Source organism: Anarrhichthys ocellatus, unplaced genomic scaffold (genome assembly GCF_004355925.1).
Source record: "Anarrhichthys ocellatus isolate YVR2014 unplaced genomic scaffold, GSC_Weel_1.0 scaffold56, whole genome shotgun sequence".
Classification (NCBI taxonomy): Eukaryota; Metazoa; Chordata; class Actinopteri; order Perciformes; family Anarhichadidae; genus Anarrhichthys; species Anarrhichthys ocellatus.
This window is the reverse complement of record NW_022280086.1, coordinates 554112-576985: the sequence shown is the minus strand read 5'-3', so window position 1 is coordinate 576985 and position 22874 is coordinate 554112. Positions and strand designations below refer to the sequence as shown.

General features: G+C 40.0%; 1 protein-coding gene across 1 annotated transcript; it reads left to right on the top strand.

The window, feature by feature from the left end:
- The first annotated feature begins 6 nt into the window (after positions 1–6).
- Positions 7–21009, top strand: LOC116396486 (MAGUK p55 subfamily member 2-like). Its single transcript, XM_031871113.1, has 11 exons — positions 7–24; positions 228–398; positions 551–658; positions 1155–1274; positions 2111–2242; positions 2407–2509; positions 12145–12213; positions 12393–12554; positions 12745–12947; positions 17383–17511; positions 17684–21009. Exons 2-11 carry the CDS (start codon positions 363–365, stop codon positions 17858–17860), a joined length of 1239 nt encoding a protein of 412 aa, XP_031726973.1. The 5' UTR covers positions 7–24; positions 228–362; the 3' UTR covers positions 17861–21009.
- The last annotated feature ends 1865 nt before the right edge of the window (positions 21010–22874 follow it).

Sequence of the window (22874 nt, the reverse complement as noted above, 5' to 3'; positions counted from 1 at the left end):
ATACTGACACAGCCTCACTTCCAGGTATAGATCACATGCACACACATGTACAACAGTGAAAAATATAGTCCAATGTTAAAATTACCAAATCTTAATTGTTGAATCTGACAATACAATGTTTTTTGTAAACATTTACACACAGGAAAGACCTGAGTCTTTTCTCTTCACACAGTTAAAATAACAAATATTGTGGTGTACGTATGTCTAACTTTGAACATCTTCCTCAGTCTCTACTGGAGACTCACGATTCAGTGGCGTCCCAGGCATGTGACAGCCCTCCACCCAGCCCATGTGATTTTGCGGATCATGAGCAGGAAGACGGCCACACGCACAACCTGCCCCCGCCGCCTGACGCAATCCGCATGGTGGGCATACGCAAAGTGGCGGGGGAGCACCTGGTAGGTAACATTAAAACCTAAACACAATGGACACTGCTGAGTTCATTCTATGTTGCTTTGCACTTTTCTGCTCCAAGCCCTCTTAGTGTTTGTTGTAAAGCATTTTATTATTGTTGATGATAGAAACAACAGCCTACATTGTTGTGTTTCAGGGTGTAACGTTCAAGGTGGAGGGTGGTGAGCTGATTATAGCACGCATCCTACATGGAGGGATGATAGACCAGCAAGGACTGCTGCATGTGGGAGACATCATCAAAGAGGTGAGGTAGACCATTATATAGATATGACCTCTACTGACCCCTTACATTCTTTTGATTTATGGTGGGAGTGCCTTGAACTTCCAGCTGCTGTTTTGATTTCTTCAGAAACACTAACTGCCCCCAAACTATAGTGTCTCTTAAAGAAAGAGGTCCATTTTTGGGGGGGGAAATAAAAGGCTGATTCTCTTTCTTCATTTTTAAATGAGATCGATACAAATATTAAGCTACTGTCAGCAGCCAGTTTAGCACAAAAGCACTGAAACATGGAAAAATTTACTCGGAAACAGCCTGGCTCTGTCAAAAGGTAAAAAACAATATGTAAATTTTTATCTGATCTTACCAGTGGAGTACCTCAAGGTTGGGTCCTTTATTTTATCGTTTGTAGCTCACCAAGCTCTTGTGATATTTGTAACCTGTCATCTTCCATTACAGATCCCACAAATGTGATTATTAATGTGTCAGTTCAGAAACGTTCTGTTATCCAATGTGTTGGCAGGTGAATGGACGAGAGGTGGGCCAGGATGCCAGGGTGCTGCAGGAGGAGCTGCAAGCAGCCAGCGGAAGTGTAGTTCTGAAAATCCTGCCCAGCTATCATGAAGCCATACAGCCAGGACAGGTGACAGATTACTACACACAGAGTGGACACACATGGTCATAGTAACAGACATAAGGTTTCTGGTGACTGGATTCTGAAATGGCCAGATATAATATTAGTTAAATAGCATACATTTACAAATGCACCATTGAAGACATATAGGTCTGTATCTACAGATGTCACAAGAACAGATGCTTCGGTACCAAGTTGAAGCCAAAATACTCAAAACGCATGGCTTAAGACTAACAACAACGCACCCTATTTTTTCCCTGACAATGCTACAATGTGGACAACAAATCTGTGTTGAAATTAGCAGGAGAGCAGTTAACGTTAGCTGTTAGCAGCTGGTGGACAGCACAGTCCTGCTTGGCTAAATAACAGAGCTGACAGCTAATGTTAACAGAGGTTACGTTGAGTTACATTATGACACATTCAAGCTCTATTCAGTAAAAATTTGTATTCGGTGAAAGTTAATTATAATATTATCGTGATTTGTTCAATGTAATCGTGTAAAATTTAGTTTTTGGTGAGAAACTAAAATAAATCTAGTTGATTGAAGGAGATGTTTTCACACCTATAACATAGATTTAGAAAGGGAAATATGACCTGTTGAACTTCCTAACACCAGTTCTAAGCAATATTTGCTTTGATAAATATTACTTAGAATTATGTAATTAAAACTACAGTAGTTCTAATTACGTAATTAGAATGTAATTAGAACTACTAATGCCAATAATCAAAGCAAATATTTTGATTAAAATACGATCAATAACAAAACATTTGCAGAATGCAAATAGAATCATGGAATTACACTGGTATTGTATGGACTACTACATCTCTGGTATCTGTTTTTCCAGCTGTTCTTTAAGTGTCACTATGACTACGACCCGGCCAATGACAACCTGATTCCTTGTAAGGAGGCGGGCTTAAGGTTTGAGACAGGAGACATCCTGCAGATAGTCAACCAGGATGATGTCAACTGGTGGCAGGTGGAGTACAAAAACACTTTTATGTGTTCTGTTGATTCTACAGTAGACAGAGAGCTGTTCATATTCATACTTTCTTTAGATTAAGATGTAATAAAACCCCAGGAACTTTAGGGTTATGTGTGTGTGTGTGTGTGTGTGTGTGTGTGTGTGTGTGTGTTATACAGGCCCGTCATGTGGAGGGTGGCAGCGCGGGGCTGATCCCCAGTCAGATGCTGGAGGAGAAGAGGAAAGCGTTTGTCAAGAGAGATGTGGAACTGGCACCAGCAGGTAACTGGAAGGAAAGAATAATGAGAACAAAGAAACAATACTGATGGTAGTGCTGGGCGGTATGACCAAAAATTTGTATCGCAGTATTTTTTAAGATTCTGGCGGTTTCACGGTATATCACGGTATTTTTTTTTTTCCTTGACTGTTTTTATATAGGTTTATAGTGGCTTACGCTACTGTCAGGAGTACATAGAATATAAAAACATTTTAATGTCATCATGTATAAAGGCTTTGCTTACTATAGGGTTTGTTCGTATAATGTTGGGATAGCAGTTTGGCTGAAGTATTGTCGCCCTGGTAAGACATACCTTGAATCCAGTGTTTAAATCATTGCTCTGAGCCCGTCTTTATCGACTGTCTGTAGCGGGACCATGTCCTTGCATAGCTGGATCGTTATTGCGTTCGTAATGTCGCTCCACCGCTTGCTTTTCTTGTCATATGCTGCTCGAGCAAATGCCTCTTCAAGCGATGTCTGACCCTTTAGCTTCACTGTTTCACTCGCGCTAACGTTACTGTTTGACGGCCTTGAATCCGACAACCGTCATCACACTCTTGGTATTCCAACACATGTTTTCTGCTGAGGTGATGGAGTAAGATGCTCGTGTTACCACCAGCGGCAACAGTGGCTCGACAAACTTATATAGTCTTTTGGTCTACATCGGATTTTTTTTTTAACCAAAACACTTCCAAACAGCAGACCCAGCTCCTGTCTTTGTCTGTCTTTGTTCATCCTGCATCGCTCTGTTCTGTTCTTTAATGTAACGTTACTGTAGCGACGGAGCCTCTCCCAGCTGTAAACAGACTGTTGTGCTAGCGAGCTGTACCCAGCATGCCGTTCGGAGGTGTAATTTTATAAATGTACAATTATTAGTGTTACAAATTGTTTGTGTCACACACTGTTGTGTCGTGGTGTTTTGCCCTGTTAAAGAGCGTTAGTTGTGGGTTATTAATTGTTGTGCTATAAAGTTATAACCATGATTAGGGGTCAGTCTCAATACACTCCAGACAACTAGCTCCGACCGCAGCGCCCTCAGCGGCGAACAATATATTTTGCTGCCTGTTGAAGAGTGACAGCAGTTGTTTCGGCTGTGTATGGCGGTGTGTTAAAAATGTATATCATACAATCAAAACCAGTATACCGCCCAGCACTAACTGATGCTCAATAAAATAATAATTATTTACGAAGAAAGTGATACATGAAACTCCCTTAACAGCTTTAAGTGTGATTAAGGCAAATGTGGTCTAAATTCACCGTTTTGAATCAAAAATATGTCATCCACGTGAATCGTGTAGATCCGTAGAGTTTTTTTTGGGGGGGGGGGGGGGGGGAGTCAACCGGCCAGCCAGCGTTTCTCAGATTGGAGTCATACGAGGAGAAAAGGTGATGTCGTGATCTTCACAATAAAACATCTTTGATGTGACAAGTCTTGGCCAATCAGCGTTCAGATGTCTACAGCGTCTTCATTTCCCTCCGTTAAAGTTAAGTTATGTTCCGTTACCGTTCAGACTTGCTGGGTTGTTAACGTCCACTGCATGCAAAACTTTATCGACTGTTAACGTTCATCATTATCGCGATTTAGGAGGAAAAAAACATAATGTTATGAAACATGCAGCCCCCCCCCCCCCCCCGTGTTCCAGTTCAGTTCACGCGGTCAATCATTAACTTTAAACCCGAACACCGGCGGATCTGCTGGCAGGTTGTTTTTTTAACTCAAAGTAGAATGAGGCGATTTCGTGGTCATAATAACGTTTAAGATAACGAAAAGTGAGGCTCAGATACTGATGAGATGATGAGGTCAAAGAGCTTCAGGGAGAGGAGGCTGTCTGTAGCGCAGCTTGACGCAGGGCTGAGCTGTGAGTGGAGCTGGGCCTGGATAAAGGTCGACAGATGTGAAGGGAGAGCAGTACAGCTTCCTGCTGTCAGTGTTTTAAATACATTGATAAAGCAGGGTATGCTAAATGCAACCTCTGCTCCAAGGAGATAAACTACAGCAAAAAGGGCTCACATGCCGTCTCATCACACTGTTCACACCGTTCACTGTAATGACCACAGCCTGTGTACTTCCAGTCCCACGTTGCTCTCAAGAACCCTGAAGTAATGAGAGGGTTAAGGTTGCCTGTACCGGGTTATGACGTGCAACTGAGCAGACGTGTGGAGCAAGGCTCCGGCGAAATTAATATATTTTACTAACTAAATCGAGCTACCTGTGACCTAAAATACTTTTTTTAAGGTACATTTCACGCGATGTCGAAAAACCGAGGGAAAGGCCGACCTTCTAAAGTCGACAAAAAGACAGACTTTGAGACTCTACCTGAGGAAGACACGGAAGAGGTAACTGGCGATATGCTAACTCATGAGGAGACCAGCAGCAATGAGAGCCAGATTCTATCGGCCATACAGTCCATGAGGAACGATTTTCCCGCTAAACTACATGAAGTCATTTCCTCCAACTGAGAGATAAAAGAAGCTGTAGGGGCATTTTCTGAAAGACTCACAGAAGCAGAAACTCGCATTTGCACTGCGGAAGACCAGATAACTTCGCTAACAAAGCAAGCCGAGTCCACAAGCTCACCTCATAGATGGAAGAGATGGAAAACCTACAACGTCGCTCCATTCTAAGACTGGTTGGATTACCAGAGGGAGTGGAGAGCGGAGATGCACGTACATTCTTAACGGCATGGCTGCACAAGGCTCTTAACATAGATGCAGAAGAACAACCGGTAATCGTCGAGCAAGCCTACAGGCTAGGGAGAATACCACTGCAGACCCAGGATCAGCAGGGTCCAGACAGAATACGACCACGGATTCTCCTGGTGAAATTCCTGACCTACTGAGACAGAGACCGAGTTATGAAAGCAGCACGTCTGAAAGATGAAATCAAAGTTGACGGTGGCCGTGTCACGTTCTTCCCTGACTTTTCATCTGAGGTCCAAAGACAGAGGAAACTTTTTGACGGAGCGAAACAGAGCCTGCGCCAAATGCATATGGTGTATGGATTTTTGTTCCCAGCAAAACTGCGAATTCTACACGATAAAACCTGGCACCACTTCACCTCACCAGCCCAAGCTGAAGAATTCATCCGGATGATTAAGAAGGGGAACAACCTCGATCGTGATACATAGCAGGGACCATCACCTGAAGAGTAACGAATATCAGAACTTTGGCTGAATGGTGAGGTGGTCTATTCACCGTTGAAAAGAGTCTGTTGTGGTAAGCTTGAACTGATGGCGAGTTAAGATTATTATTATTGGCATAGGCCAGGTACAGACTTGGACTAGGCTGTCCATTCAGATAGGCTGTCCATTCAGATAGGCTAACTACTAAGATACTTTATCATATTAAGGTCACAAACGAATATTGCTCCATCCGTATTGACATGCATTTCGTCGGAGCACGCCCGACTTGTATATATTTTTTATTTATTTTGTATTAACTTCTCAAGATCTGGTTGCTATACTGCTCCTCTAAAGGATCAGGGCTCAGTCTAACCGGGATCCGGTCGACGGGAGGGAGGGAGGGGAGATGTGTGTGTTTATCTGCACAGGGTGTAGGCTAGGCCTACTGTTGTTGCCTCAGTTGGGAGAGGCCCTTGTTATTATTTGTTCCGTATGTTTGTTTATTTTGAAGGCACACTATTCACTTTATCACATGGCATGGTTAAAAAGTTAGGTGCAGGTGAGCTTACTTTGCTGACTTCATCATGAGCGGTGACACTAAAATAAATATTATTTCATGGAATGTTAGGGGTCTTAGGAAGATAGTTAAATTAAAACAAGTAATGTCGAGACTGAAACAGCTAAAAACACATGGCTTTTATTCAAGAAACCCATTTGCTTTCCAGTGAGTACATCCCCTTGAAAAGGAGGTGGCCAGGTCGGGTCATATCTGCCTCATTCTCCTCCCATGCAAGAGGGGTAGCAATACTTATTCACTCATCTGTTCCATTAAGAGTTTACAATACCATACAAGACACAGTAGGCAGAATTGTTATCGTCCAGGGCTCTTTACTAAATCAAGATATTAATTTAGTATGTCTATATGGTCCTAACAACGATGATACACAGTTTTATAATAACCTGTTCCTAACTTTATCAACATTGCATGGCCACATTTGTATGGCAGGGGACTTTAATTGTACTCTTAATCCAACACTGGATAAATGATCAGGTGTGGACACCTCACATATGCAAAGTAGGAAAGTAATACAAAACTTTATGTGCAAGTTAAATCTTTGTGATATCTGGAGACATAAGAACCCTTCCAGACGGGAATATTCATGCCACTCTGTTACACATAATTCTTACTCCCGCATAGACTACTTCCTCATTTCTAAGTCTATGATATCTAATGTGACTGACTCATTGTATAAAAGTATTGTCATTTCAGATCATGCTTTACTTCTACTCAATTACACTGTCAAAGCAGCTAATAAGGGTCCCACTATATAGCGATTGAGCCCACGATGGTTGCATGATAACGAGTTTTTCAAATTTGTTGGAACCAATATTGATGTCTATTTCGAAGTCAATACTACTCAAACATCAGCGTCTACAAGATGGGAGGCATTCAAGGCCTACATACGAGGCCAAATGATCAGCTATACAAGCAGCATATCAAATAAACAGCACCTAAAATTAATGGAGTTAGAAAAAGATATTAAAGAACTTGAGACAGAAATTAACCTTAATGATACAAATGAGACTAGACAGAGACTGGCCATTCTTAGAGCACAGTATAATGAATTATCCACAAATAAAGCGCTAAATAGCGTAATGAAACTGAAACAGACATTCTACGATCAAGGAGAAAGGGCAGGGAAACTTCTGGCCTGGCATTTAAAGTCAATGCAGAACGAAAGATCAATTTTAAAAATTGAGTCGGAGAAAGGGACGACAATTACTAACCCACAAGAAATAAATAGCACTTTCCAGACATTTTATTCTAAATTGTACACGTCAGAAAGTCCAGCCACATCTCGCACACTCCACAGCTTCCTAGGTCAGATAGAAATACCGTTCCTTGGTGAGAGCGCAAAACAGGAACTCAACTCCCCAATTGCAATATCTGAGTTGTCGGAGGCCATAGACGGTATGAAAGGAGGGAAAGCTCCAGGACCCGACGGTGTTCCTATTGAAATCTACAAAAAATTCAAGGACAGGCTATTGGTTCCTTTACTGAATATGTTTGAAGAATCACTTGAAAATGATGAGCTGCCTCCATCTTTGCGGAACGCACTTATAACCTTAATATTAAAGCCAGGTAAGCCCTCCACAAAGTGTGAATCCTACCGCCCCATTTCCTTAATCAATAATGATGTGAAAATAATAGCAAAACTGCTTGCCAGAAGGTTGGAGAAACATATGCCATCTATTGTGGCCTTAGATCAAAATGGATTTATTAAAGGAAGACGGGGCTCTCACAACATTCGTAGACTGATGAACATTATACATGCCAAGAAAGCAATACCGGATGTGGCTGTGATGGGACTTGATGCGGAAAAGGCCTTTGATATGGTCGAGCATAAATGCCTATTTGAAGAGTGCTTCAGTAATTACCAGTTGGTAATATAGTTATACCATATAGTTATATGGTATCAAAACAGCTTTCTCTTTGTAGAGGTACAAGACAAGGGTGTCCCTTGTCTCCTCTTCTTTTTGTCCTGGCCATTGAACCTCTAGCAATTGCAATTAGAGGCAATAGTGAGATAACTGGTGTCACAATTAATGATATCGAGAATAAAATAGGACTATTTGCTGATGATATAGTGCTGTTTCTGACAGACTTGAAACAATCTATACCTTCTTTATTAAGTTTAATAGGAACGTATGGTAGTTTCTCAGGTTATAAGGTTAATGCATCTAAGTCTACAATCCTATTTTTGAAAAAATCTGAGAGATTAACTCCACCACTAAATACTCCATTTAGGAACATTGTGGACAGCTTCACATACCTTGGTGTTAAAATCACGCCTACAATAGAATCCATGGTACCTACTAACTATAACCCTGTGACTGAGTCAGTAGTTGAATCTATTAATAGATGGAAATCTTTGACAATTTCCATGATTGGGCGTATTAATATTCTGAAGATGAATATTCTTCCTAAATTCCTGTACCTTTTTCAAAACATCCCACTTGCTCCTCCTAATTTCTTTACTAAAATGAAACAGCTTTTTTGTAATTACATTTGGAACGATAGATGCTCAAGACTGCGCATGACCCTGTTGTACTTACCATATGACAGAGGTGGGTTAAAACTCCCTTACCTCCAGGGATACTATTGGGCTGCCCAACTACGAGCAGCCTCATATTGGTTTGAACACCAGTCAACGCTGCACTGGATAAGGATGGAGGAAACCACAACTTCCAAAATCCCCTTATATCTCTACCTCTATTCAGCAAACTTAGCCACTTTGAAGAAACGCACTGCAAACCCCTTTGTTAAAAATACGCTGACAGTATGGCATGAGGTGTTAAGTTATCTTGGGGAAAAAACTCCTCTATCCCAATACTCACCTATTTGGGGGAACAGAAACTTTACGCCAGGTACTAACGACTCTGGTTTTAAGTTATGGACAGACAGAGATTTCAGATTTATATGATTGTGATACTCTTACTCTTTTAAGTTTTAATGAGACCAAGCAAAGGTTTAGCATAGCTACAAACCATTTTTTCAAGTATCTCCAGATAAGAAGCTTCATAACAAAGATACAGAACTCTGTAAATCTCCCCTCTCTAAATTCTTTCGAAAAGATAGCTTTAAACCATTATGGATCAGCTGGACTGATCTCAAAGTTTTATCAGACCATCATAGCTGCAGCAAAAGAATCCTCCGATGACAAAAGGCTAGCATGGTGTTCAGACCTAAATGAAGAAATCACTAGAAGAGTGGCAGGACATATGTCTACAGAGTCAACTCCAAACAATAAACTCAAGGTTCAAGCTTCTCCAGTATAAATGGGTGATGAGAACATGCATTACTCCAGAGTTACTGCATCGCATGTACCCCAATACACCGGATGCTTGCTTTAAATGTGGTATACATAAAGGTAGCTTACCCTCATTCAGGATTTCTGGAAAGAGATTATTACAATTGTATCTATTTGTATCAACGAACAACTACCATTATGTCCAAAACTCTGTCTCTTTGGGTGTTTCCCAGTAAACTGTACACTTAACAGTAGCAAAAAGAAGATGGTCATATTTTGTCTTCTTGAAGCTAAACATAAAATTGCAATGGCTTGGAAATCTGTTCACAGGCCGAGCAAACCAAATTGGATAGAGGGACTGATACAGTGCCTTGCCCTAGAGAAACTTACATATGCAGTTAAAGGGAAATATAACATCTTTGCAAAGATTTGGGGCTCATTTATGGAGTTTCTGGAGGGGGAAGATTTTGTTGTAACCATATAGTCTACCGTTTTCCTTTTTGTTTTTGTTTCCCTTCCCCGGTTTTTTTTTTTTCTCGTTTTTTTTCTTCTGACTGGTCACATTAGGGATTGTGGGAGCATTCTATTTGTGGGGTATAATATGTATCTACCTGTGCATGTACATATGTCACCCTCTACTGTTATTTTTATTTTTTGTTTCTGCTGAGAACGTCCAACAACAATACATGCCATTTTTATCTTTATTTGAAATTTCTCCAAGTGCCTTTTGATGTGCCTTGTTTTGTCTTGTTTGTGTATTGTGGAAAAGACAATAAAAAACATTTGTCAAAAAAAGGTTGCCTGTACCTTCATTTCAGCAGGTTGCTAATGCAGAGGTGTGTATAGATTACAGCTATTATTTTACTCTTGATAAGGTACCTTAGCCAGAGTAAATTATCATTTTAATTTAACTGGATTGAATGCATATTAACTGCAAATAGAAGATAGGCCACAATTCTAACAGCTTTAGAGTAACAGTAGAAGTTAATATTAAGCCATACAGTAACAGTTCAATGAAAACGAATCACTTTATTTTGTACAGGCGATGGTTCTCGCTTCTCTTGCATATCTTTGTTTTTATATGACTAAAACTTTTGAAAATGAGACCTCGGTCTCAATTGATTTTGTCTAAACAAAGGTTAATAATAATATTGATTTTTATAAAATAAAAAAAAAAAAAAAAGGCTAACTAGCCAGCTGTTCAACTAGAGCTGAAATACTGATTAATCACTGAATAATAAATTAGTTTTTTGCTTAAAGTAAATATTGTCCCATCACTTAATTTGATTCTCAGAGTACATCAGAATGCTACATATGAGCTACATAAGCTCATATTTAAAATAAAATTCTCGGAGCACCCTCCCACAAGGGTTTCGGGCTTGTCACCTTTTTCATCTCTCGAGTTTGCAGGTATGTCTAATACTGTATACCTACCCTACTATATTGTTTCCCATTGTTCTCATCGTCAGTGTTTTGCTGTTTCACACTGCCATCTGGTGGCGAATGCCATGTAATTGAAATTTCAAGTACCAGCAATCAGAGGAGCGTTAATAAACCCAACCCTTTCTAAATGTCAAAATCCTCCAAATTCCAAAAGTTCCTGTAGTGTGAGAAATATTAAACTAAAAGTATGATGTCTAAAGAAGCTTTAGAATATCAAGATGATAGTGGTCTGAAGAGCAGTAATTTCTAAAGACTGGGTTTGGGACCCACAGTTTGGTCGCAGGAGATTTTATTAGGGTCGCCAAATAAACGTGCAGAATTTCTTCCATAGTCCTTTATTTAACATTTATATCTGCAGTAAACTTTTGAGCCACATGAGGGAGCCTGCATGCGAATATTGTTCTGATAATGGTAGTCTACTTATAACACTGAAACTAATACAAAAGGCAAACATTCTGTTGGTTTTACTGATGAGAGTAAAAAGCAAGAGCCTATTTAATCTGCCTTAATGAGTTTTCAATAAAACCAAGTTGTGATTCATCAAACGTATATCTTTTCAAAATGTCTGGTTTACCTATTCAAGATATCAAAGGGGCTGTGGTCTTCTCACAGTTTATAGATAAAGGTCTATTGTGAATGTCATTTCTAGAAAGTGGCCCTGAGATGTGGGAGTCATGAGCTTCCATTCTCTCTCTCACTCACCTAATCAGCTCATTCAGTGCACCTGTTAGTCACACCCGCCTCATCAGCTCATCACTCTCACCTGCTCACTCTGAGGCACCTACTATTTAGACCCCAGTCTCACACAGACTCACTGCCAGATCGTTCTCTGCATTATGCCAGACTTTGCCACGTTTACCCTCAGACTGGTTTCCTGTTGCCGACCCTGCCTGTTTGGACTTCTCTGCCTTGCCTCGGCCCCGGCAAATCACCATAGCCTTCTGTCCCCGACCACGAGAATAGCCTCTGGTTTCTGTCTGCCTTCTCCCCTGACAGCTTGGCGTTCCACCAAGTGGATTTCTCCACGTGAGCTGATCCGAGACTGTTGTGTCTTCTGCCTGGAATAAAGCTACTTCAACTATTCTGTGTGTCCGTCGTACTGCTTCTGGGTCCTTACCACACCCGTTACACTTCCTCTCTACTGGTTATCTTGCAAATCGTCCGAACCAAGAAATAGTTTGGCCCATGAGCCAGTGAATGGGAGGCATGACTGATGACAATCAGCTAATGTTTGACTAACTCTACACCCAATTTATGTGACAGGAAATCTTTGTACTGGTGTTGGAGGGAAGAAGAAGAAGAAAATGATGTATGTGACAACCAAAAATGCAGGTAACAAAGCTTTAAAATGTCCAACATATACTGTTACTGTTACATTTTTCCTCAGTGAAACCTCCTCCTTCTGTCCTTTTTCCTCTTTTTTCCAACACTTCTACTTTTCTTGTACATCGTTCTTTTCCTCCACCCTTCTTTCCATCCTTTCAATCTTCCTCTCTTTCTTCCCCTCTCAGAGTTTGACAGACATGAGATATTGCTCTACGAGGAGGTGGCCAAGGTCCCGCCTTTCAAGAGGAAAACTCTGATTTTGATTGGTGCCCAGGGTGTGGGGCGGCGGAGACTGAAGAACAAGCTTCTACTGAGGGATCCACTACTCTTTGGCACCACCATTCCATGTATGAAATTTAATATATTTAAGTAGTAGTATTACCTGGCCGATAAAGATTTAATCCTTAAGATTTCTGTGGAGCTCAATTAGGAGCAGGAACAAGCTGATGCAGGTGTTTCTGACAGAAAATAATTTAAACACATTAAAGCTTCTTAAGGGGAGGGGAAATGCATGTGTGACTGCCTTATTGTTTCCAGATACTTCCAGAAAGCCCAAAAAGGAAGATCGCGAGGGTCGGATGTACGCCTTCACCAGCCGCAGCAAGATGGAGACCGACATCAAGAACGGGCGCTTTCTTGAACATGGAGAGTATGACGGCAACCTGTATGGAATCAAGATAGACTCCATACACGAGGTGGTTGAGGCCGGACGTGTCTGCATACTGGACGCCAACCCTCAGGTATGCATATATACCCCCACAAACAACTTACCACCCTGTTTTAACCGGAAAATGCTCCTTACATAATAATCAAAATTTTTTAAAAACGTTCAAAGCCAGACTCAAACATCCCCAGCTCTGCAGCTACACTACACCCACTGACACCACCCTCTTTACAGCTCCGTCAGATCATTGCTCCAGTGTTCCTCTAAAATAATTCAAATCCAGTTCGAATTTTCAAACACCTCTAGTTACTACCCGGTTTAAGTTGTTAGTAAGTAAGTAGTAACGTGTCACTTTTAACAATATTGGATCACTAGTATGGAGATGCAGGTGGATAAATTAATCTACGACTTAATTTACCTTTGATGAATATTCTGTCTGTGCTTCATTGGCTACATTAAAAAGATTGAAAAATTGTGTCTTTTTGGACACAAAGCAAGTGGCAGACAAGTTCAAACAACTCTCCCACCACCAATCATTTTTTAAATACATCCATCTTGGGGGGGCACATGTTTTTTTTTTTTTTTTTTTTGCCACTTGGGCGCAGCAGAACACACTGTAAACACAACATGGACATACTATCTGCATATGAAGTTCTTATAGTGGACTGGTTAGCTAACAGTTGCCTTTTTACACATCTAGCAGTTACAGAGCTATGGAGCTAAATCCAGGTCAAAAGTTTTGATCATTTGAAAAAAAAAAAAAAATTAACCCAAAAGGACTCCCCCAGCTATCTTGAAGGAAGCTTCGGAGGGAACCAGCTACTGGTTCAATTAGACTTTCACCCCTATACCCAGGTCGGACGACCGATTTGCACGTCAGGACCGCTACGGGCCTCCACCAGAGTTTCCTCCTGACATAGGTTGCCGACATAGAGAGACTCCTGACGCCTTTTACTTGAGCCGATCCCCGCCCTGGCGACGCGGTTGGGGCGCACTGAGGACAGTCCGCCCCGGTCGACAGTCGCGCCGGGAGCATGGGGCCCCGTCCCTCCCCGCAGGGAGAGCGGGCGCAGCAAGCACTTAGTCCACGGCCCCGGGGATAGCGGGAGCGCTGTAAAGCACCCGGACGGAGCCGCAAGCCGACCTAGAGCCGGTCGCGGCGCACCGCCACGGAGGATATGCGCCCGGCGGGGCGGGGATCGGCTCAAGTAAAAGGCGTCAGGAGTCTGCGGCGATATCGGCAACACTCCCGACCCATCTTGAAACACGGACCAAGGAGTCTAACGCCCTCGTGAATCAGAGGGTGAAGCAAACCCCGTGGCGCAATGAAAGTAAGGGCCAGCGTGCCGGGTGAGGTGGGATCCCGACCCTGCGGCGTCGGGCACACCACCGGTCAGTCTCGCCCGCACTGTCGGGGAGGTGGAGCGTGAGTGTGTGCAATAGGATCCGAAAGATGGTGAACTATGTCTGGGCAGGGCGAAGCCAGAGGAAACTCTGGTGGAGGCCCGTAGCGGTCCTGACGTGCAAATCGGTCGTCCGACCTGGGTATAGGGGCGAAAGACTAATCGAACCAGTAGCTGGGGGAGTCTTCCCCCCCACTGCAATCACGTGAATATGGTGTATAGAAAGTGTTGAATCATAATTCTCGCGGTGCCTACGTTACCTGAAGGCAACGTGGTTGAGGAAGTCCTCAGCCTTCCTTGTTATGCTGTCACTCATGACACGCCCCTCTCGGTTGATGCCACGCCCCCCACATTAGATCGGGGTCAAAAGTCTGAACTGAAGAAAAAAAACGATCTGAAAGTGAAAAAAAGATTTGAAACTGAAAAAAATATATAAAAAGAAAAATGTATTCCAAAAAATTCCAGAACTGAATCAAAATTATATTCAACCCAAAAAAAATTTCATTCACTTATTTGTATTTTGAATACATTGCTGTATTTTTCAATGTTCAAGATCAGGTTCAAATTTTTTTTTATTTTTTTTATTTTTTTATTTTTTTTTCCCAAATGAACAAAACTTTTGACCTGGATTTAGTTCCATACAGAGCGCCATTAACATTCAGTCATTTAGCTTTTCTGTTCACCTGGCAAATCTAAGTCCATTATTCAGTCTTTGAGCTTTGTTTGTGATCTTTACCAACTCCTGAGGGAAGTACCTGCCTCTGTTGCTGCTAAATGCTCCGCTATGTTCAACCAGCTAATCTCAAACTGTCTATTTGCCATTTTGTGCTGAGCAGGGAGCGCACAGAGCTTTCTTTGAGGTTTTTCACTGAAGCAGCTGCCTGCTGTGGGTGAAAATGAGAGGGACCATTAAAGTGGCCATAAAACCAAAACTTTTGACTCAAAAAGGTTAAATGCTGGGGGGCTGAGGGGAACTGCTGTGTTGGTTGATCATTCTTTGTGGGTTCTTCACAACAAGTGACTCCATTCACATAACAGTCATGTGACCCATTTGAAGAGCAGCTTCAAAAAGCCAGAGTTAAATCAGCTTTCTTTTTTTCTTCTAAGGTAAATTCACTATAGTGTTAAACAGTCTAATAAGTATTCACAAACAAATGGGAAGTTAGGTAACTCGTAGTGAGTGTTTTGTATCTATAAATCTGTGCCTGTAATTTACCACTTGTATGTCATGATTTGTGCATCAACTTAGCATTTTTTAATGTATATCTGTCTCTATATTAGTGAATCTTCACCTAATTGTGTTGGGAGCATGGGCCTCGGACGATGTCACATGACTGTAAAACACAATGCACAAATAAATGAATGTGATTTGCGGCTGTAAATTTGTATCTCTGTCTCTAATTTGCAACTCATGTGAGACCATTTGTAAATACAAACTAACTGTTTTATAATACATCGTCAATTTTTTCTTAAACTTCCCTATTTGCATGGCTTAATAACATTCACAATCCTTAAATGCATTTGCAAATCGTCAACCGAGCATTTTTAAATGGATATGCATCTGTGAATCTCAACCTATTTGTGTGGATCATTTTGAGACGGATTTTACCGCGCCATTGTGCATCACACAAACGGGAAAGACATGCATCTGTAAAGAAATGCAATGGGTATTAAGAAAATTGACTAACTCGCTTAATTAATTTTGAACCCATTTTACTGAAATTTCGTTTGTTATTGATGAGAAATCCCAGAACTTGATGTTGATGATTGGTAATAGTGGTTGATTAGTGAAATTAAATTCACTGGGGGCAGACCTTCAAAATCACCTTGTGAATGGACACAACTTCCTCTGGGACATGCTCAATGAGTAGGCAACATCAAGTGTAAATTATTTACATTTGGAAGTTTCTCCAAACACAATGTCACAAACATTGTATTTTTATCTCTTCTCTCATCATATAGATTTACAGATGCAAATGACTGCATTTATTTTTGCATTGTGTTTTACGACACGAGTCGCATGACATTTTACGTGTCACACATGCCCTGTATTTGTGAATTTTGTGTGAAACCGCAAGTTAAAACACTCGAAGGATCAACAAAACTAGGTGGAGATTCACATAGACAGTTACAGATACAAATCAGTGTATTTAGTTTTACTAGTAGCGTAACTTCACATTTGTTTGTGAATACTTATGGGACTCTTTAAAAATAATAATTTACATACACTGACTGCCCAGAAAAATGCTATGCTACAGTCCTGCAATATATAGAACCTTTATGAAAATTAAAAATAATTTTGAATTGTTATAGATACAGGGTCGGGGAAATGAGGTGGATAAAATATTAGAAACGACTGTTATTGTATTGTCAGTACAATGTAATAACTGTCTAGGCTACGGAGTCAGTTGAGTGTCGTGTGCCTGCTCAAGAGAATCTTACATTGTAGAATTACGGAGGACAAAAGCTGACGATATCTAAAATGTATAAATGACTCTATAAATAAATATGCCATTAAATGTAAAAGTAATATTAAAAATAAATTAAGGGATTCATGATAAAATGTGACATACAGTGACATTTCAATATTTAGATTTTTCCCTTTATTTGTAGTTTTTCCAAGAATTTTGTTCCCAAAGCCAACTGATCTCTGAATACTAATACTTCTCTCTAGTTACCAGGAATCCTGTCAGTGGTCTATAAATTCATGTTTGGGTCTTTGTAATATTCGCTATGGCTTACTTGTTTGTGCTGTGGAAATTTCCTCTTTAAGTAATAATAATTATAATATATTTTAAACTAAATCGGGGAATTAATACAAATAATTTAATTAAGAAGCAAATTATAACACAAATCAATTTGTCACATTTTATCAATTAATTAATTCCTGCATTTATTTTGAATATTATGTTTGGTACATTTAATGGCATATTCATTTGGTAGTCAAGTTATTTATTTATATATGATTTTTTTGCAACTTCCATTCTCTATAGTAGGAGAGTATAACGTTATTCAGTCAGTGTCACCAGGCAGGAATCTCCAGTTGTTTAAAAACTCAAAGACACAAATTCAAATCAAATGTGTTTGTGTGTTAATGTTGTCTTCTAGTCTCTCAAAGTGCTGAGGACCTCGGAGTTCTTGCCCTATGTGGTGTTCCTTCAGTCTCCAGACTTTGAGGTGCTCAAGGCGATAAACCACTCAGCTGTCGAGGCAGGGGTGGTTACCAAGACACTGACGGTAAGAACCACTTACGGTAGGATCATACTCATGTTGAGAAAACTCTGAACAGCTGAAGAAGCAGTGTAGAACTCAATAAACTGCAAATACAGTAGTTCAAAGAAGAGATTCTGGGAATATAATAACGATCCAATAAAACATGCTACACCAAGTCACATGTTTTCCGTTTCAGGATGAAGAGCTGCAGAGGACGTGCGATGAGAGCACTAAAATGCAGGCGGCCTTCGGCCACTACTTTGACCTCAGCATCATCAACGACAACTTGGACGAGACCTACCGTACCGTCAAGGCTGCCCTGGAAACGGTTTCTAAAAACCCCCAGTGGGTCCCGGTCACCTGGGTTTTCTAGTGGAGAGCAGAGGAGGGAGGGAGCTTAATGGCACTGAAAATATGCCACTGTGTAAATAATGGAAGTTCTTATTTAGATTTCCTAAACTTTCAGAAGAGATTAAATTTGACCATTGCGATAGCCTAGCATCAGAAAATTATTTTCTTGCTAAAGTAGCTGCTTTGCAGATAAATCACAAGATATTTTCTTCAAAGTGTGTGAATAAGACATCCATTATTTAAACAGTGTTATATTTTTCTGTGCCGGGAGGACAGGAATGGGAATAAAAAGAAACAAGAATGACAAGGAAGGAGGCGAAAAAGACGAATGTAGTTGTGAATGTCAGAATTTCACAGATTTGACCTGTGCGTGCGTGTCGATTTTAGAGCAAAGACCTGTATGTTTTTAAGTTATTTGTATTGTGTTAATCATGACGATCAACAGACTTTGGATACTGATGGTTACACTTAATTCCCAAGCTATGAGGGCTAATGGCAAAATCTGATCTATTTATCAATTTCTCTTTTCATTTACTAAACATTAGACCTAAAATGTTTTTATAAACAAATGCCCATCATGACTTTCAAGGGACCACATCACTTATCTTGTTAAATTTGTTTGTCTATCGTATGTGACCATGGCAACTGTGGTGGGGGATGAGTGTTTCTGGTGTCATTGAGCTGGGAAGAGGAGGGGCCAACTTTGATTTTCTTTGTTTACAAAGAGTAACCGAGTATTCATGCACTTAATTCGATGAAAATCTTTGAGATTGCCACTTCAACTAGTTTCTTTTAGACCAATGCAGCACTAGCTTCAGGACAGAAGTAATGATAAAACCAACACATGCAATGCTTCAGTTGCTGTGTAGATTTCCTCATGTCAAATGAGTTTTTATTAGAGAATGTTACACTTGACAAAGTACGTGTGATGGAGAGCGGGTCGTCTCAAACCTCAGTCCATCTCGTCTCTGCAGTTCACCAATTAGCCCTGCGAGCACAGTAACTATGTCGCCAAGCTTCGAGAAATATTTAGCGAAGAAGCGCAAATTGTTTTTGCTGTACCCTTTCTGGAGAGCCAGGTCTTAAGCCAGATGATCAGACAGAGTGCGTTTTGCAGGTGGAAAATGCAACCTGCACCGCACTGCCTTGTTGCCCGTTCAACCAGAGTTTTTATTTTATTTTGCAGTTTGCTGTGTCTTTTCAAATAATGAACTGTACGCTACAGGTAATAGTACAGTTTAAATGAATGAAAACAACTTTCCTGAAATCTCAAATACGGCACAAATGTGCCTCCAGGCCTGCTGTTTACTGTTGAGATCATGGTAGCTACGGTTGGTAAAGTCATATGCGCCGGGTGTCTAGCAAAAGCCACCACAATGACAGTTAAAAAAATAGAAAAAATTCATTCTTTTCTACTTTAGGCCTTTAGGGTGCACCTGCTAAAAAGTGCGGCACAAAGTGCTTAAAAACTAGCATTTCATTGGTGCTGTCAGCGTATCCCATTTGGTTATCATGAAGCATTTAAACAGCATGTTGAAACTAAAAACTAAAATCAGATGTGGAACAGTTGATGCTGATGTTATTTAGCAATTTATGAATTTAGAAAAATGTAGAATAACACAATCTGTCAGATATAAGATCAGTTCCCAGCCAGACACTGATCATGAACACCGCCAGTGTTACCCAAGACCTAAAGATCCCAGAATGGTTGATGGAGGAGTCGTTAACTAGTTTGAACTCCATTGACTTAAAAACACACAGAAAACATTGCACAAAGCTCTATTTTACTACATTGTAGTTCATAAGAATGGGTGACTGTGTTCCAACACTCTTACTGTCATTTTTATTTTCTAGTATTTATAATTCAAAATAAAACCTATTGGTTGTATTTATTAACTCGGTTAACAGTTTGTAGATAGCATGTAGAGACTGATTTTTTTTGTAGGTATGAGGTTACCAGCTAGAACTTTCAGTATCTGACACTTATGTTTTGATGTTCAGAATGTCATTAGTAAAGACATACAGTTGCCTACGAGTGAACAACACAACAGAAAGTGGCAGATACCCGACAAGACTAAAGCACTTCAAGATAAGTGTGAAAGAATGCAGACAATTTAAATTACAACAAATTAGTTTCTTCTCTTTTTTTTTTTTTAGCCTTTCAAATGTGTTGTACACTCCTGGGCCACTGTACATGTAACACTGTCCATTGTGCCAAAGCTCCTTGAGCTGCTTGTTTGTACTCTGATCTGTTATTCTGGCAGCTACTGAACTTTTGATGCACAATTAATTGTTTGGGGATAGATGAGTAAAATAGGTGTGGGTCATAACTGGCAAATAAGCGATCCTCAGACCAGTTGTTCACAGCCGTATTAGAGGAGACATTTTTAGTGAGTCATTCTTTGTAAAATCACACAGTGGGCTCTATTTTTTTAAAAGTGGCTTGAAAATGGCAGATATTTGTCTGGCAGCTTTGAGATCGATCGATCGAACTCACTCACTCTCACACGCATATATATATATATATATATCTATATATCTATATATATATATATCTCTATCAAATCCTCACTGTGTCCTTTCTCTAGGAAATCTCACAAATGCAATAAATCCATTTCTGTGACTGTCTTTAATGATATACATTTAGATACAACAGTAACAGTTGGTTTTACCAATTTGTATTCGGTTTGTACAAACATGGCTCACTGACAATTATCTGTTTGAATAAATGAAGTGACTTAAAGTATAGGTTTACATATGTACACTGTATATGTACTACATTTGCACTGTTGAAGGGTGTCATTTGAAAATGTTACATAACATCATTCAATTTGAGATTTAAAGGGATACTCCAGTGATTTAGTTTTGCACTTCCATAAAGTTGAGGAAGTCACAAGCGACAGATTTTAAAAAAGGAATGAAATAGTTTTTTAGAAAGGTACAAATACATTATACTAGTGTTTGCACAAGTCGAGTAGTACTCCCCATGATCTTGATGTGTAAAAGCTCTGGAGTGCTTCTTTAAATTCAACGGTCTGCATTTCACATAAAATCTCTATAGTTTCTAAAATGCATGGCTCTAAAATGGAAAGTGAATTCATTTTGTAGTTTTGTTGTAGGACTGATGATTGTTCATGCTTCTGTCTATACTGAATAAATAATTGATTCAGATCGATTATTGATTCTGTATTTCTTACTGAGAATTTTTCTTCTTGTTGCCCTTACAATTTTTATAAGACACTATGCAATATGATAATGCATTGTTATACATATACTGAAAATGTGCATTTATTATTGATATGTTTTGTCATCCTCTTCCTCTCTGTCCCTCCCTCTAGCCACACTTTCACTCATCAGCCCTTCAGTATATAACGATTCACAATACAACAGTTCACGACATTTTTTTCTTGTATCTAAGAAAAACTTAGCTTAGCGTCTTAATGGATTTTACTTTTGGACTTTACAAAAGACGGAACAATCCTACGCAGCCACCTGTGGAATGTAATTCTTAACATAGTATAATAGTAATACTGCTCTTTATCTGATGCTGTGCACAAATACCACATTTAAACACTATTTTTGACTCGGCACAAATAATCTTTTTAAATAGTTTTATATCCAGACTTTTGTATAGGTTGTCCAGCAAGTGTGTTGTTGTGATTTTAGTTATACAGCTGCAAATCTAATTTTGCCAACCTCATAGCAGACAAGTTACGGTGAACCCCCTTCGGGACCTCGACTCCAGGTTGGGAACCACTGATATAACCGGATTATCGGGGTGACCCTGGCTCACTGGGTTAAGAGGGTTGTCTGGGAAGCGTGAAGGTCAACGGTTCGATCCTCGACTGGGATGTGTCACGTGTCGAAGTGTACCTGAGGCTCCCCGGGCGCCTGTCATTGGCAGCCCACTGCTCCCTATATACAGGTCAAATGCAGAGACAAATTTCCCCCTTAAAGGGATCAATATAGTATAATTTAAAAAAAAAAATGAATTTGCTGCAATGTTGCTCATGACAGAAAATGAAGTAAATAGTCTACAAAATATCAAGGACGTACAAATGTACATGGTTTGTAATATTTCACAACATATTCTTAATGCACCAATAATGAAGACAAATATAAAAATAGTGGAAATTTTTCAGGACAAAATGGATAAATAGCAAACCAAAACAACATGAGGCCAAGAAATTATCACGCTGTGGTGAAGCCTGACCGGAGTGGCTTCTGAAGTGGTAGGAGGCAGACACGAGATACTTTGTCCAGATAACAAAAGGTGTTTCCTTTACAAAAGTAGCCCTGCTACACATGTAACCAAACATATAAACAAAAGAAACGGCTAACTTAGCTTAACTCAGGGGTCGGCAACCTTTACTATCCAAAGAGCCATTTTGCCCTATTTTCCACCAAATACAATTTGTCTGGAGCCGCAAAAGCTATTTGATATCACAGCTTATAACATTTTATATATAGTTATATTATATATACAAAAACTATAGTTTGTTGTATTTATAAAAGTATAGAACAAGAATAAAGACAATTCTTGACATTTTATTGCTATTTTACCTGATATAACAATATCAAACTCTTATGAAGAGGAGAAAAAAAATCTCCAGAGAATCTTGCTCATCTCCAGCGTGATACTTTTCAGCAAATGCTGTGTGCTTGTTCTGGAAGTGTCTTTAAACATTACATTTTTTGGACATATCAAGCACACAGGTAAGCCAGCATCGTTGGCAGTGAAAATAAATGAATACGTCCACGCACAATTAAACTCTCCATTTTCCTCCGTTACTTTTCTTTTTTGGATTTAACCATTGATAGTTTACCGAGGGTGGGGGTCTGCAAATCATGATTAGCCACCTGCAGAGAAAGGCTCTTGGCAGCGACTTAATAGGATGTGACGCACATCTACGCCGGAGTTTTCAAAGCACCGAAAACGGAGGAGTTACAGGTATTACTGACCTTGTTGCCTTTACTAGCAGCTGTTGTTCAGTTGAAATCTGCATTTTTGCAGAGGAAGCAGCTGTTGTTGGAGC